The following is a 17,000-nucleotide window of genomic DNA, read 5'->3' on the forward strand; positions in this document are numbered from 1 at the left end:
CAGAAACTTCTCGATTTTTTTATCTAAAAAAATTTGAGGTTATTTAAGACAGAGAAAGGTATACTTTCACCAAGTTTCGTCAAAATTAAATTATTTTTGCGGAAATGAGAAATAAAAAACGAAAAATCAGAAAAAAACCTGTTTCGCATTTTTCTCGGAAATTTCGAGGTTATGTTAAAAAGTGACTTCTACAAAAGTTGTAGATTTTTGCATGACCTACAACTTTTGTATTGGATACTTTTTTGTTTGACGTCAACTTTCGCCAGAAATCCCTATGACACAATTTTTCATAACTTTTCAACCCCCCAAATCAACCTTCCGCCGCCCCTGCTCACGCATTTATTATTTTTTTTTTTCGTTTATTATAAGCCCCTTTACCATTTCCACTTATGAAAGTCCATGTAACAATTTTCTTTTTTTTCCCTCTAAATGAGTTATTTTATCGGTCTACTAGTGATGTATAGAATGTCAATTTTTAGGCATTCGTGTCGTCGATATCCGCGAATATGAACATTCGAATATGTAGTTTTATTACCTATGTTAAAGCAAAGGCAAGATTACTTTACCGAAAAACATGTTATTCTGCAAAAAAGGAAGAAGAAAAAAACTTTACCAATAAAAATGCTAAGAAATTAATAGTTTTTGTCTTATTTAATATTAATTTCGCATAAAAAAATATGTATATATAATTTTATATTCGCAAAATTCATGTGAATATTTTGCAATAGAATGCAAGCACTTTTTTCCCATTTTTATTTTTTATAAGTTTTACTTTGGTTTTCATTATGGAAATGTGTCTTTATTGTGAAAATTGTTATTGTTTTTGCGAAATTACAGATTACGATGTGTTTGTGAGTAATAAGTGCGAATAAATACTAAAATGGCTTCTCAATACAGTAAAAATGAATTTATTAGACATATCGGCAATGCACAGAAACTGTGACTTGGCTGCACTTGGCGGTTCCAAAAAAATATTCTACTTGCAAAAAATATTTCTGCCAAGGGAGTTTTTGCATGTAGATTTATTTTCTCTTATACAGGGTGATTCACAAATGGTAACCAAAAAAGATACAGCGTTAAAGCCCTGTATCTGTAATGACCAAAAATGAAACCTCATATTTTTTTAGTTTTTTAAGATATAGGGTGTTAAGTTTCAAAATATATTTTTAATTTTTTAAATAATTTAAAAACTAGTAAGTGAAATAATTTGAAATTGGGCACATGTATTTATGTAAACATTGTTCAAAATCTGAGGGCCTTTCCTAAAATTTACATGCTATCGGTGGCATATTTTTCTAAATAAAATAGTACGCCACTGCTTTACGGTACCAACCATGATATTATCGGATTCGTCTTTCAATTTTCTACAAATTACTACTCTCTTATGTTTTTCGAAAAAAGTCTGATTTTCGAGTAAAACTTAAAAAACGAACTGAGAATACACTTCGATATTCGAATACAATGCTTTTTAAAATTAAATAGAGAGTGACTCAGATATAATATAAATACACTATTACTATAACGCGTATGAAATATAAAATGATTTTTATAACGGTTCAATATAATTTATCTTTGTGCCGCTCGCTACGCACATCGGTAGAATCTATAATCGTCTATAGACTGAGCTACACTGAACGTCGATCTATATTTTATCTATGTCTTTTGCACTTGGTAAGGATTAGGGAACTACTTTTTTAATGGGTGTAAACGGACTTGATTTACCCGTCCTGAGAAACGTCATAGCATAAGCGTAGACGAGGGGTCTAATTCCGTGGCTATAATAAATTTATAAATTAAAAAAACACAACTGGGACATTTTAAAATGCTGTAATAATTAAAATGGATCAAAGTGCCGGTTATAGCAAAGCGTAAAAAAAATATTAGATGTTATGTTTTATTATCTTTTTTCAATATTTTTTATATCTTGTTGCCTTTTACGCAGACACGCCAATGGATTTTCGTTCTCGGCACGCTTCATCCCCCTTACTAGTCCAAAAGCTAGCCAAGAGTCACTCTCTATAATTTCGACCGCGGAGTATAGTGGGCTGCGATAGCAACTTTGACATTCTGAGCAGTTATAAGAATGAATAAATAGTGCTTTTCATGAGAATCAAGCAACAATACATTTCGAACAAATTACATTTTCGTTAGTAAAAAGATGTCGGGCCTGTGATCGTGGAAATGGAGGTATTTTTGAGCATTTAGATACTCAAATAAAATCATTAAAACGATTACTAATCTTATTAATTTCTTTATTCGAATAACCGAATGATTAGTGCTTGTCATGTCATTTAGTGTTTTCAGTGGGTTTTTTAAGTTTTACTCGAAAATCAGGCTTGTTTCGAAAAACATAAGAGAGTAGAAATTTGTAGAAAATTGAAAGGCGAATCCGAAAATATCATGGTTGTTCCCGTAAATCAGTGGCGTATTATTTTATTTAGAAAAATATATCAGTGTATTTTCGCCACTGGAGCCAGTAAATTTTAGGAAAACCCTTCAGATTTTGGACAATGTTTACATAAATACATGTGCCCAATTTCAAATTATTTCACCGACTAGTTTTTAAATTATTTAAAAGAATTAAAAATATTTTTTGAAGTTTAACACCCTGTATCTTTTTAACGAAGCGTCCTAGATAAAAACTTTATAGGAAAGACTCCCCTTAAAATTCACCACAGACACACAGACGAAGTTTCATTTTTGGTTACCATTTGTGAATCACCCTGTATATCTGAAAAAATATTTTTAAGTATTTTTTCAAGTGTCTTTATTTCAAGTTCCTTTCACTATTTCCAGTTTTTTTTGCGGATAAAAAATTAAAAAAATAGCCTCTTTCAATTTTTCATGTTCTTTCCGAGTCTCTAATTACGTCTAAAGCTCTGCATCCGTCAATCTTTTTGATCACTCAGTATAATCATCTTCTGTTTCAAACTAATCTAAAATGACTGAACCAATGTTACCAGTTTTTTTTTTTTAAAACAAATGCCTAATTAGATTTATTTATAATTTTTTATTTCATTAGATCATGAAATTGGGGTATAAACAAAAGTTATTGTGAGGCGAACCACATTATTAGAACAAACTTATTTCTCTTCTCTCCTACACAATAATACATTAAAAAGCTGTTGAAAAGATTGAAAGGAAATAACTGATATTTTTCAGTTATTTTTTCCAAGTTTCATAAACCTTTTAATACGACGCATTTGAACTATAAATCTCTTCAAACTTCAAAGTTTATTTAAAAATCTGAAAATGAGTTCTACCTGTATTCGTTCCTCCCGTGAATATCCACGCTCCCGTGGATCTGGCGGCTTTTAGTAAGCCCTTCCTGAGGACTTTTTTCAGTTTAGGTTGTAGTTCGAAGTTCGCTTTACCGCCTTGAATTGATATGAGGAGTTTTGGTAGTTCCAAATTCCACTCACGGGTTATTAACTGCATGAGGTGTTCAGGTTTTGTGTCGTGCGCCACTCTGATATACTGCAAAAAAAAGTTACATTAATAGTGTTACAATAGGATGTTATTGTTTTAATTAAGTTCCCATAAACATGTACCCGGACATGCTTCGTTTTTGGAATTACAGTTTAAAAAGATCGTTTCTTTTTTAAGTTACAAGAAAACAATTACGTATTCGTTAAATATGTTGCGCAGCTTTAGAGATTGATCGTCATTAAACTGTATACACGTCACAATTTTTTTACATACAGTTTCCGAGATCTACGGAGAAAACTGTTATTGTATTTCTAATGACAGCTTTACGTTTGATATATTTTTTTAAATCAATGATAACTATAATTGATTTATGTCAGTAACAGGCAACGAAAAATGTATATAGCGTGTCTCGAAATTCACGCAAGATCTGAATTTTGCGCCATTTGTGCTTTAAAGTGTTGCCAACAAAAAAAAAAAAGACAGGGTGACAGCCGACAGTAAGGGTTATTAAAAATGGAGCCTACACGAAAGGACAACGCGTTTTCATTTGTTTTAAAAATAATTAAGGTTTGACGGCTACAGTACAAAACGTGGTGATTTAACTTCATCAACTGTCAATAGAATTCACGGATACTGAATAATCTTCAACACTTTAGCCGTCCTTCAACAAGTCGTTCAACACAAAACATCGAAACCGTTCGTGAGAGTGTTGCTGAAAGTCTAGGAACATCAATTAGACACCGTGGTCAAAAATTGGACATTTCGATAAGCTCTATACAGCGTACACTCACGAAACATTTGCAACTTCATGCTTTCAAAGTTCAATTATCAAGATTTGAAGCCTTGAAATCCTTCATCTTTACTTGTTGTTCTCGGGCTTAGTAGCTCTGGGGGTAACCCGAGAACAACAAGGATAGGTCAAAGACTCCTAGCTAAAGCTAGAGAAGAGCATTGTAAGTCTGTCTACGGTTAGTGTGAAAAAGAGGAAAAATATACAGTTTATTCTTGAACAATTTTTATATTTACCGATTTTATGATCACCCTGTACATGCAAGATGAAAGGTCTCCATGCCAACCGCATTTTAAAGACGACCAAAAATTTTAATCAAGAATGACTTTTTCTCGATAAATAAAAAATATTTTTTTGCCTCTTTTCCACTCCAACCGTGGACACACTTGTTGATCCGCACAACCATGGTAAGTTTTACAAAAAAATATTCCTGTTGCTATATCAAGTTATTCGTAAATTAAATAAAATGTTTTTTCAGCTGTTTTTTGTAACCTGAAATATTCCTAGTAGGCAATTTTATTATCGTTTAACAACTTTAAATTATTTCTAAAGGTCTTTAAACTTAGGTAATATGTAATTTAGTAGATTTTATAATTATAATTCCTTTTTGTGGAGAATTTTTGCTAGCATTGACGCTGTTTTAATACAAAACAACGCTCCAATTTTCTCGCACGGTTGAGACTTTTGAAAACTACGAAGCCAGCATGTTTGATTGAACAATGATTGAATATTGTATCGTGTTTGAATAATTACCCGCGGAACTTTTGAAAAACTCACCTTTCACCTGTCAATATTGTCCAAGTGAGAAATGGGTGTGATGTTTTTAATAAATCTATTAGTGCATTATTAATAGTAAATTTAAAACATTGATGGATTATTATAATTATCTATAATAAATAATTAACAATTAATTTAATCATGCAAATTAATTTCAATTAATTTCTTCCATATTAATTGTTCACTGGTACGAATTTGTTGTTTGGTGTCCTATTAATTGATCGGTTGGCCCAAGGGCAACCAAGCATTCTATGCAAAAACTCCATTTGTCCCTAAATATAAATTTCATGGAAGCATATAAATGCTAAAAGTTTTGTTAAGAAAAATTATTTACTAGTGTTGATTTGAAGGGGAATTTTTGAAATTTGTTTAATTATTATTAGAGCTTTTAGAGCCGTTGCAGAAATAAATGTTTCATAAATATTTAAAATACATATTTTTGAGAAATTTTTTATTCTCCTTTTACTTACGTTTTTAAAAACACTTTAAGTACAGCATTTATTAAAAAAATAAAATAACTAGGCTTAAACTTTCAAAGGTCAAAGAAACCATTTGCATTTGAATTATGTGATTATACATTTCTTGCAAAAGTACTAAAGTTCGCAAACTGACACCGTAGAAGAAAATGTCTCTTACAATTTTTTTGTTAAACGCATAGTTTTCGAGATAAACGCCGATAAAAATTGTTAATAACTTTTGATTGAATAGGTATTTTGTAATTCTGCTGACGGCACTTGAAAGTGAAATTAAAATTTTTTTGACAAATAATGCAAGGATCTGATTTAATTAAGCTATTCATCTTGTAACAAGAACGTTAATAATTCTACATCTTCAGTGCAATTTTGAAGCGCGATTACAAACAAGTTTTAAAAATAAATGACAATCGTTTAAAACAAAATGCATTAAAAAGGCGTGGAAAATTTGAAATATCAAAGATATAATGTTTGCATGGTTAATTCTAATTTACTTTGTAAACATTGTTATTGGATTTATATGAAAAAAACTTGCGAAATTATGTTTTATTTATAAACGATAACAAAAAAAAGTTTATACTTACTTATATTAAAAGCATAACATCGTATAATTTGGCTGTTTTTATAATTATTATTTTTTAAACTTGTATAATAATTTTATTGTAATATTGCAAATTTTCATTAAATTGTTAATGTTTCGTTCAGTTTTCATCGTTTATTTGGTCTAGAAATGAAGAGTACGCGTCAAGATCGTGTATTAAACACCTGTAAGAAGGCAACCGCACTCTTACATACATGGCGGATCACCCTTCTGAACGCTCAATCGCTATTTGTTTATAGCTTCAAATAACAGTGGAAAAAACAAATTTTCACACTGCAATTACCTTACTTAATTGAAAATCGCAAAAATTGCATTTTTTGAGTTTTTAACGGCACTTATCTCGAAATCTATGCGTTTAACAAAAAAATTGCAAGCGACAATTTCTTCTTAAAATGGGTCAAATAACAAGAAAATACTTTATATTTTGCCAAAAACTAAGTTCTCAGTGTTTTGCAAGTTTTTTGTTAATAAAAAACTTATCGACATCCGGACAAACTTCTACCCAAAAAATTCGTGTTCTGCAGCTCAAAATACAAAAAAAAAACACTTGGGTAACTCCATCTAAATGAAGGAGGCAATTGGGACCCCCCTGGCTACAGGACTACCGCCCAAACCTCCACCTTGGGGTAAAAACGTTGATTGTGGTACCTGGTCAAGTTAGGAACACTTTATCTTTGCCGGAAACTGAGATTGACAGAAGGCGTTTTTGTGGAAGTGCCAAACATTCAAACGTATATTTTAGGAAGTACTAGGAGTAAATTATTTCACAAAAAGCCCGTACAGTGGCTTTATAAGGGTTGTAACCAATACCGCCATCTATCCACATATCACTTAAATACGATTTGATCTAAAATTGACATACAGGGTTTTTACTAAGAACGCAAACGTTTTGTGTACAGGATCATAATTTCAGTGATAGCCAGAAAGGATATTTAAAGTGTTTCTGGCAACTTTTTATTTTTATCTTAGTATTTCCTTCTCTCACAGGACCATAAAACTTAATTGGTTTAATTTAAACTTTAATTTTAATTGATGTGATGAAGTTCATGGAATCCNTCAGTGAGGTAGTGGATCAACCAATTTAAGAATATCCCTCTAAACCCCATATTGTATAACTTGCTTTCAACAAATGAGATATTGAGACAGTCAAACGCACGCGTCAGATCAAAGAAAATGCCTGCAACATGCATGCCTTCATCCATCAATTTATAAACTTGTTCAGTAAAATTACATGCGGCTGACTGGGTCGATTTACCTATTCGAAAGCCATGTTGGCAACTTGACATTATGTTATACTTATCAATAAAAGCGAAAACTCTGTTGAAAACTACACGTTCATATATTTTAGAGATCACGCTTAGTAAAGATATAGGCCTATAGTTTGCAATATCCTCGGAGTCATTATTTTTATAAATGGGAACTACTGTTGATCTTTTTAGAACTTTTGGAAAGTGACCACTGCTTACAGAGAGATTAATTAAGAAAGCAATATGATCAACTATATATATAGAGATTTTTTTAACCAACCTTACTGATAAAGGATCTGTAACTGTGGTAATTTTATTTTTCAAATTACGTATCACTGAATCTATCTCTTTTCCAACAACAGGAATAAAGAAAAAAGTGTTATTTAGTATTGCATCGGTAGTACAATTAGTAGATTTGCGATCACCGAAATGACTCTGTAACGTCTTTTCTGTAACTGTTGCAAAATAATCGACAAATACGTTGGCTAGCTGATAAGAGTTTGAGCAAAGGTTACCGTCTACATTTAGAGTGATATTCTTTTTTCTATTCTTATTCCTGCCTGTCTCCCTGTTTACAAGATTCCATATGGTTTTACATTTATTATTTGATGTAGCTATGAGTGTATTATGAAAGTTCAATTTAGTTTCTTTTAATAATCTATTGTGATTTTTCTTAGCTTGTCTGTAGATAGCTTGAGAATCACTATCCATCATGTTTATCCAGAACCAATACATATTTTTTAGGTGTTGGCTGGACAGTTTAACTTCATGCGTTACCCATTTCGATTGAGTTTTATAGCCATTATAATGTGTTTTAATTGGGCAACAATAGTCCATTGCATAAGATATAATATCTATAAAATTAGTAAGGCTTAGTTCAGCATCATCCGTATATATTTCATTAAACTGCAGTGTTGACACAACTGCGAGCAAGTTATTAAGGTTACTTTCAGAGAGGTCTCTAAATTGTGAATAAGGTTGACTATTGGTTTTTAAATTGTTAACTGGAATTTGATACGCGTCAAGATCGTGTATTAAACACCTGTAAGAAGGCAACCGCACTCTTACATACATGGCGGGTCACCCTCCTGAACGCTCAATCGCTATTTGTTTATAGCTTCAAATAACAATGGAAAAAACAAATTTTCACACTGCATTTACTTAATACTTAATTGAAAATCGCAAAAATTGCGTTTTTTGAGTTTTTAACGGCACTTATCTCGAAATCTATGCGTTTAACAAAAAAATTGCAAGCGACAATTTTCTTCTTAAAATGGGTCAAATAACAAGAAAATTCTTTAAATTTTGCCAAAAACTAAGTTCTCAGTATTTTGCAAGTTTTTTGTTAATAAAAAACTTATCGACATCCGGACAAACTTCTACCCAAAAAATTCGTGTCCTGCAGCTCAAAATACAAAAAAAAAAACACTTGGGTAACTCCATCTAAATGAAGGAGGCAATTGGGACCCCCCCTGGCTACAGGACTACCGCCCAAACCTCCACCTTGGGGTAAAAACGTTGATTGTGGTACCTGGTCAAGTTAGGAACACTTTATCTTTGCCGGAAACTGAGATTGACAGAAGGCGTTTTTGTGGAAGTGCCAAACATTCAAACGTATATTTTAGGAAGTACTAGGAGTAAATTATTTCACAAAAAGCCCGTACAGTGGCTTTATAAGGGTTGTAACCAATACCGCCATCTATCCACATATCACTTAAATACGATTTGATCTAAAATTGACATACAGGGTTTTTACTAAGAACGCAAACGTTTTGTGTACAGGATCATAATTTCAGTGATAGCCAGAAAGGATATTTAAAGTGTTTCTGGCAACTTTTTATTTTTATCTTAGTATTTCCTTCTCTCACAGGACCATAAAACTTAATTGGTTTAATTTAAACTTTAATTTTAATTGATGTGATGAAGTTCATGCGATTTGTTACTCCTTATGTTACAGTTGTAAAATTCAACTTTATAATGATACCAAGTTAGTACGATTTTAAAATTTTCTATAATTTGCCGGATGCGCCAGTCATAATATAAAGTTTCGGAGATGGTCGTGTATTTATTTCCTTGTCCTGAAAGTGAACCAAAAAAAAAAAAAAACAAGCTAGAAGTAAATTTAGGAGGATCGAGACCGAGGTCGAAGTAGTCTAGAAGATTATTTTCAAATTTTTTCTAGATAAATAATTTTTTTTGCAAACAATTTTTGTTAGATTTTCCACAAAAAATTCTCAAAACACGATAAAATCTAGATAAAATTATGTAAACGCATAAAGGTAGTTACACTCACTGACAACGCTGGTGGTGACTTTTCCTCTAAATTCTACAGTTTGACAGGGATCGGCAACAATACAGGGTGGATTAAAGCTCATCCAAAAAAATTATTAATTAAAAATAGAGGTAACATCAGTAGATTTGATTTAACAAATGTCTATTATACCGGGTGATTCAGTTTGATATTCGCGGCCTAGTATCTCTTTTGTTTTATCAAATATTTATAACAAACCCTATATATTTTTAAATCGCCACTCAAACTCTGTCAAATGACATTATTAGATCGTCTCCATGTCAAAATTGCTATAGTCAACTGTTTTTGTTCAAATGGCACACTATATATTTTTTATCAATTCTGGAAGATATTTTGTTTCTGCGTACAACTATGTAAGGAAGTCTATAGTTTCATTAGAAATATTGCTAGAAAAACAGCAAAAAAGATGCACCCTACTTTTCGTAGCTTTATTCTGAAAAACGATAGCCAGCTGCGAAAACAATAACATATCTTATTTTTAATACGATAATAAGATAACAATTTAAAATAATACTTATTTCAAATGTTCAAAATGACCTCCATGTGCTTCCAAACACTCTGTTTATCACTCCCTGTCTACATTCTAGTGTTTCTTCATTTAATCTCCGACATTCTACTATCATTCTGCTTTTAAGGTCGTCAATATCATTTAAAGGCGAAGAGTAACCTTTTTCTTTTAGGTAAGGCCAAAGAAAGAAATCTATAGGAATGAGATCCGGAGATCTATAGCAGGCCATTTAACATCTTTATCGAATGTTCTTCATCTCTTACCCTTCTGGATTTAAAAACTCTTCTTTTCCTTTGAAAACCATCTGCTGCCAAATTCCTGGCTAACTTTCCGAAAATTTTATCTGATCGAAGTTGTCTCTGCGGAAAACGATGTTGGTATAAACGTCTGGCAGCTGCTTTAGCAATCTTTCAGCACTCTCCATAAATTAAAATCATATCTAGTTTTTCTTGGTTATTATAAGTATTCATGTTATAGTAATAATACATAATTAGTTATAGATAGAATAGGTAGGTACAAAATGTCAATTATTTTGAAAAACCGTTATTTAGAAACGTCAAAATTCAGTTATTTCCGCAGCTGGCTATAATTTTTCAGAATAAATCTACTGAAAGTAGGATTCATCATTTTTGCTGTTTTTCTAGCAATATTTCTAAACAAACTATAGACTTCTTTATATAGCTGAATGCAGAAAAAAAATATCTTCCAGAATTGATAAAAAAATATATAGTGTGCCATTTGAACAAAAATAGTTGACTATAGCAATTTTAATATATGTTACCATGGAGACGATCTAACAACGTTATTTGATAGAGTTTGAGCGGCGATTTAAAAATATATAGGGTTTGTTATAGCTATTTGATAAAACAAAAGAGATACGAGGCCGCGAATATCAAACTGAATCAACCGGTGGTATAGTTTCCATAGAGTTTTTATAATCCCGGTTTATTGTTTATGTCAGTCTTACAACTGTATAGCGGTGCAAGATTAATGAATACTGTTTTAATTTACGGCGAAACAAGACCAAAGGTATTAGCAGCATCACGTAATACTAATTTTGTCTCCATTAAAACACTAACTAACATATACAAATTATATTTACAGTTGTGATACAACTCTTACTAACTTATTTATTACTTATTTATTACCTCAATAAAATACTCAATTATTATTTATTACCTCAATAAAATACAATAAATACCTTTAAATAATTCTTGAAGTGACTTTTTTTATTTATTTTTACATTATAGAATTTGGGGGGGATAAATCTGTTGAAATCAAATTTAAAGGAAATGGGAAAAGGGTATCAAAGTAAGTGGAACGATGGGATTTAAATTTGATGGAGGAGTACTGTTGGATGTTCAAAAGAGAATGTAAGGTTAGAGGTTAAACGAGCAAAGGAAGTCCACTACATAGATCTTTTGAAGATAAAAGAGTTTGCTATAAGCATTAATTAAAAAAGAACTATGGTATATTCGTGAAACACCTATTTTATTAATTGATTCTTGAAAATTGTGAGTACTGGTGCCAAATTGCTTCAGAAACACTTTCTAACGATTTTAGAGGGCATTTTCTCGAAAGTGTTGAGTGCTGACGCTAAACTAACCTCAGATTCGTGTTCAGGGTGTTCGAAAATATAAAGAACAGATCACTTATCTTGTTTAGTATAGCTGTGTAATTGTAGCAGCTTCAAAGATACTTCTGCACTTGTCTATCTTCATCCTTAGTCCCTTTGACCTATCCTATTTTTATACCTGTCTTTTATAATGGTTGATTTTGCTGTAATGCATGTACAAGGTAAGTTATAAGGACAGACCGTTTCGAATGTATAACTTACGTTGCGACAACGCTTGTGACAGCTACACGCAAGTAAGCCATTGTTGTACAGTAGGTTCTCGCTAATGCGCCCATTAAATTTGAGTCCATTGAAGGTCTTTTGTTAACCCCATCTCTAGAAGAATCGGCGAGGCGATTGTCCAGAGGTAATTTATCACACCTGCCATGCCCCACACGATTCTTTCTGCTTAAATAGCAGATCGGTCCGACTAACGAACCCGTTAATTGTCCATCTCCACGGCGTACCCTGTTCGTAGCTTTTTACGCGTTATTAGCGCCGACCGTTTGGATAATGGAACGCAATTAGCGGCAACCCTTAAAACCGCCCCCTCCCCGCTTATTGTGAAGTCAGACGCCGCTTATTTCCATAGCACCCTTATCGAACTATTTACGGAGTTCCAGCGGCAGTGCATGCGACGACAAGATTGCCGTTATGCTAATGGCGAAGTTATACGTGGGGCAACATACCCAAGGGAGGAATATGCTCAGCGTAAACGTATTAAAGTAACCTTCAAACTTGAACACCAGGGATAGGATATTACACAAAAAGAAAAAAGGAAAATATGTTTTTTTGCTAATAACCATTTTGGAAAAGTTGGTACAAAATTTAAGGAGGTGAAGGTAGAGCCAAAAATAGTAAAAGTTGTTGCTATAAACATTGGTCCTCTGGAGCACCATTACTGAGATATGGCCATCCGAAGGAATCTTATCATTTGGAAATTTTTTAAAATAACTTTCTTTCTGATTAAGTTATTGGAATGAAAATTGTAGGAAATAATCATACCATAAGGGTCTTTAACTATCATAAGTTTCATCAAAATCAGTTATAAATAAGGATAGTTTTCTAACTACCGTTAACAGACATTTTTCGAATTTTTTTTATTCCATTGAATTATGAAGCAAATAATTTATTTTTTAATGAATTAGACTTTTTTGAAGAAAAAATATCCCTACCTTTTTTCGAATTTTGCGTAGTTTAGTCAGAAATAATTATTTTTGAAGTAATCTATGGCTCAGAACAGTAACTTTTTTAAACATTTTCACATAGTAGGCATCTTTCATGGTGATAGTTTCGTTGTAATGATACTAACGATTGTCACTTTCACGAGCTATCATTTAAATTCTTACGTTTATTAGTTGTGAGTGTAAGAAGAGCGTCTGCTCATGATGGTTCATGGTTGTAAAAAAATCGAGTGAAATGGAAAGTCAAGCAAAAAGATCACAACTAAGAAACGTAAGAATTTAAATGATAGTTGTTCAGTAGACACGTTTAGATTCATTTGTGACGTAATAATATAGCACAGTGTTTTAACTACATAAATAATAATGTTATAAATAAATATTGAGGCAAGTAATATGACTTTGTGTAAATTATATAAATCTCTAAATATATATTTATTTAAAGTTATTGAAGAGTAAGAGAAANTCGAAAGTGTTGAGTGCTGTCACTTATCTTGTTTAGTATAGCTGTATAATTATAGCACCCTCAAAGATACTTCTGCAGTTGTCTATCTTTCCTTAGTCCTTTTGGCCTATATTATTTTTATACCTATCTGTCTTTTATAATGATTATAATGGTTAATTTTGCTGTAATGCATGTACAAGGTAAGTTATAACTTACGTTGCGACAACGCTTGTGACAGCTACACGCAAGTAAGCCATTGTTGTACAGTAGGTTCTCGCTAATGCGCCCATTAAATTTGAGTCCATTGAAGGTCTTTTGTTAACCCCATCTCTAGAAGAATCGGCGAGGCGATTGTCCAGAGGTAATTTATCACACCTGCCATGCCCCACACGATTCTTTCTGCTTAAATAGCAGATCGGTCCGACTAACGAACCCGTTAATTGTCCATCTCCACGGCGTACCCTGTTCGTAGCTTTTTACGCGTTATTAGCGCCGACCGTTTGGATAATGGAACGCAATTAGCGGCAACCCTTAAAACCGCCCCCTCCCCGCTTATTGTGAAGTCAGACGCCGCTTATTTCCATAGCACCCTTATCGAACTATTTACGGAGTTCCAGTGGCAGTGCATGCGACGGAAGACAAGATTGCCGTTATGCTAATGGCGAAGTTATACGTGGGGGCAACATCCCCAAGGGAGGAATATGTTCAGCGTATTAAAGTAACCTTCAAACTTGAACGCCAGGGATAGGATATTACACAAAAAGAAAAAAGGAAAATATGTTTTTTTGCTAATAACCATTTTGGAAAAAAAAATTTAAGGAGGTGAAGGTAGAGCCAAAAATAGTAAAAGTTGTTGCTCCGGAGCACCATTACTAAGATATGGCCATCCGAAGGAGTCTTATCATTTGGATATTTTTTAAAATAACTTTCTTTCTGATTAAGTTATTGGAATGAAAATTGTAGGTAATAATCATACCATAAGGGTCTTTAACTATCATAAGTTTCATCAAAATCGGTTATAAATAAGGATAGTTTTTTAACTACCGTTAACAGACATTTTTCGAATTTTTTTTATTCCATTGAATTATGAAGCAAATAATTTATTTTTAATGAATTAGATTTTTTTGATGAAAAAATATCCCTACTTTTTTTTTAGAATTCTGCGTAGTTTAATCAGAAATAGGGTTTCTGGTCGAGACTTCTCGAAGTGAGAATTCCCGGGAAATCTGGCCTTACTCGAGACGAGAAAAAAGTGTCGAGAAATCGAGAAATTTAAAAATCACGCGCTTCTTGAGTTCTTGATTGGAGTTCGTTTTGTTCATGCGTTCAATTCGTTTCTCGACAAATAACTGAGCGGTTAAAGTGGTTTATCGACTAGCTCATGATTTATTTATTTTAAGTTTTAGTTTACTTTGACGATTCTTATTTTTTTAATGTAGGTACCTTGTTATAAGTCTATGTAGAAAAGCAGATACCTAATGTTGATGTTGATTCTGAAAATATTTAGTTTCTGTTCCTTTAGTTGATTACTTTATTTTTGTTTTGATAATTAAAAGATCGTGATTATAAGTGATAAATTAATAGGAAGAACGATTCTGTATCTTTAAATTAAAGTTTGTTTTTTTTTAAGATTTATTCAGTTAAATTCCTTATTTACTATTTGTTTAAATAAAAGACTGTATGATTAATAATTATTGGAAGATAGCTACGATTCAAAAACATTGAAATAAACATAAGTATAATGAAAGTGTTTAATAAAAAAAACAAGTTAAATGTTTTTAGGAACAAGATACTCAAAGTTTAATTTAGTTTTGTTAGTAGAAGTAGAAACATATAAGTAATTAATAAAAATACTGAATAAATAATATATGTTAATGATGATTGTTAAGTATAATAGCATGTTTATATTTCGCATTACAATACCAGAATTATGACTTTTTAAAGCTTTAGAAATTTCTCGAGAATTCGAGAATTCCCGGGAATTCCTAGTCGAGAATTCTCGAGTCCCGAGAAAAAAAGTAGGCCGAGAAATCAGAAACCCTAGTCAAAAATAATTATTTTTTAAGTAATCTATGGCTCAGAACAGTAACTTTTTCAAACATTTTCACATAGTAGGCATCTTTCATGGCGATAGTTTCGTTGTAATGATACTAATGATTATCACTTTCGCGAGCTATCATTTAAATTCTTACGTTTATTAGTTGTGAGTGTAAGAAGAACGTCTGCTCATGATGGTTCATGGTTGTAAAAAAATCGAGTGAAATGCAAAGTCAAGCACAAAGATCACAACTAAGAAACGTAAGAATTTAAATGATAGCTCGCGAAAGTGACAATCATTAGTATCATTACAACGAAACTGTCACCATGAAAGATTACAACCCGGTGGGATGTACCGCACGTGTGCTAGTTGTTCAGTAGACACGTTTAGATTCATTTGTGACGTAAGAATATACCACAGTGATTTAACTACATAAATAATAATGTTATAAATAAATATTGAGGTAAGTAATATGACCGTGTAAATTATATAAATCCCTCAATATATATTTATTTAAAGTTATTGAAGAGTATGAGAAATATCAGCAATAACACACAGACATACAAATTCAGATTGTAGCTTACTATTTAAAACCTATTTTATTAATTGTTTTACCTGCACTATATTTTGTTTTGAATTTAATGTTCTCAAGAAGTGGCCATTGATCTCCAAATGGTTAAAAGATTCAACCTCAAAATGCACCTGGATACGAGAACTGGGCAAAATTTTCATCCAAAATAATAGTCTTCATATAAATAAAAACAGCAGTAAAACTTTTCCCAGAAAATACATTAATAATGTTTTTCCAAGTACTTTTATTTAATTTGTCCTCAAAGTTAAATAAATCCTAGATTAATGCAAATCATCCCATTTCATTGAAAAACATATGTACCTACATATAATACCATATGGATTTATTCAAAAATATTGTCTGTTAAAATTAAGCATATAAATGAAATAAATTGCTTTGTTTGACTTTATTACCCCCTTTTTAATATTAAGCTAAAGAAAAGAGAACAAGTTATAAAATAAAACGTTTAAAAAGGTTCTTAGTAATCCCGAAAATTTTATATCTACTTATAACCCATCAGTTAGACACATAAAATAAATGTGTTGCACTAGGGAACGTTTATTAAATACATAAAAATATTTAATGTGTTCCATTATTAAACTGGCAATTACATGAAAGATATTTTATTACACAACCTATAATATTTTAGGAACAACATTTTATGTTGCAAATCGAGATTTTGCGGTGGCAAAGTTTCTTCAAATACGTAATTATTTACTTAAATAACAATATTGACTAACAAAGAAAAATGTCGTAGCTTTGCTTCGGATTGTATTGGAAAATCCAGTGACCACGACCTTCAGGAGGGTGCTCCAATAATTTGTTGACATTGGAATTTTCCTTTAAATAAAAAAAAAACATATTTCATAGCATAGTGATGTAACCAAAACATTAGGTAATCGTTTCTTCATAATTTTAGTATCCACCACGAGTTGGTGCTGAAAATGCTAGAATTGTCAATAGAGCGTTTGAAATTATCTGAAAAAAATGACAAGTCAGCTAGTGACGAAACGA

At 31.9% G+C, this 17,000-nt stretch overlaps 1 protein-coding gene across 3 annotated transcripts in view; it reads right to left on the reverse strand.

Moving 5' to 3' along the window:
• The window catches only part of LOC108912613 (transient receptor potential cation channel trpm), a 100,797-nt gene that overhangs the window by 40,903 nt on the left and 42,894 nt on the right, over positions 1 to 17,000 (reverse strand). For all 3 annotated transcript variants that reach the window (XM_023455275.1, XM_023455274.1, XM_023455273.1), the window contains exon 2: positions 3,264 to 3,477. In XM_023455275.1, the coding sequence (XP_023311043.1) occupies positions 3,264 to 3,438 (175 nt within the window). In that variant the 5' untranslated portion in view covers positions 3,439 to 3,477. The remainder of the gene's footprint in view (positions 1 to 3,263; positions 3,478 to 17,000) is intronic.

This window comes from Anoplophora glabripennis, unplaced genomic scaffold (genome assembly GCF_000390285.2).
Source record: "Anoplophora glabripennis isolate ALB-LARVAE unplaced genomic scaffold, Agla_2.0 scaffold630, whole genome shotgun sequence".
Taxonomy (NCBI): domain Eukaryota; kingdom Metazoa; phylum Arthropoda; class Insecta; order Coleoptera; family Cerambycidae; genus Anoplophora; species Anoplophora glabripennis.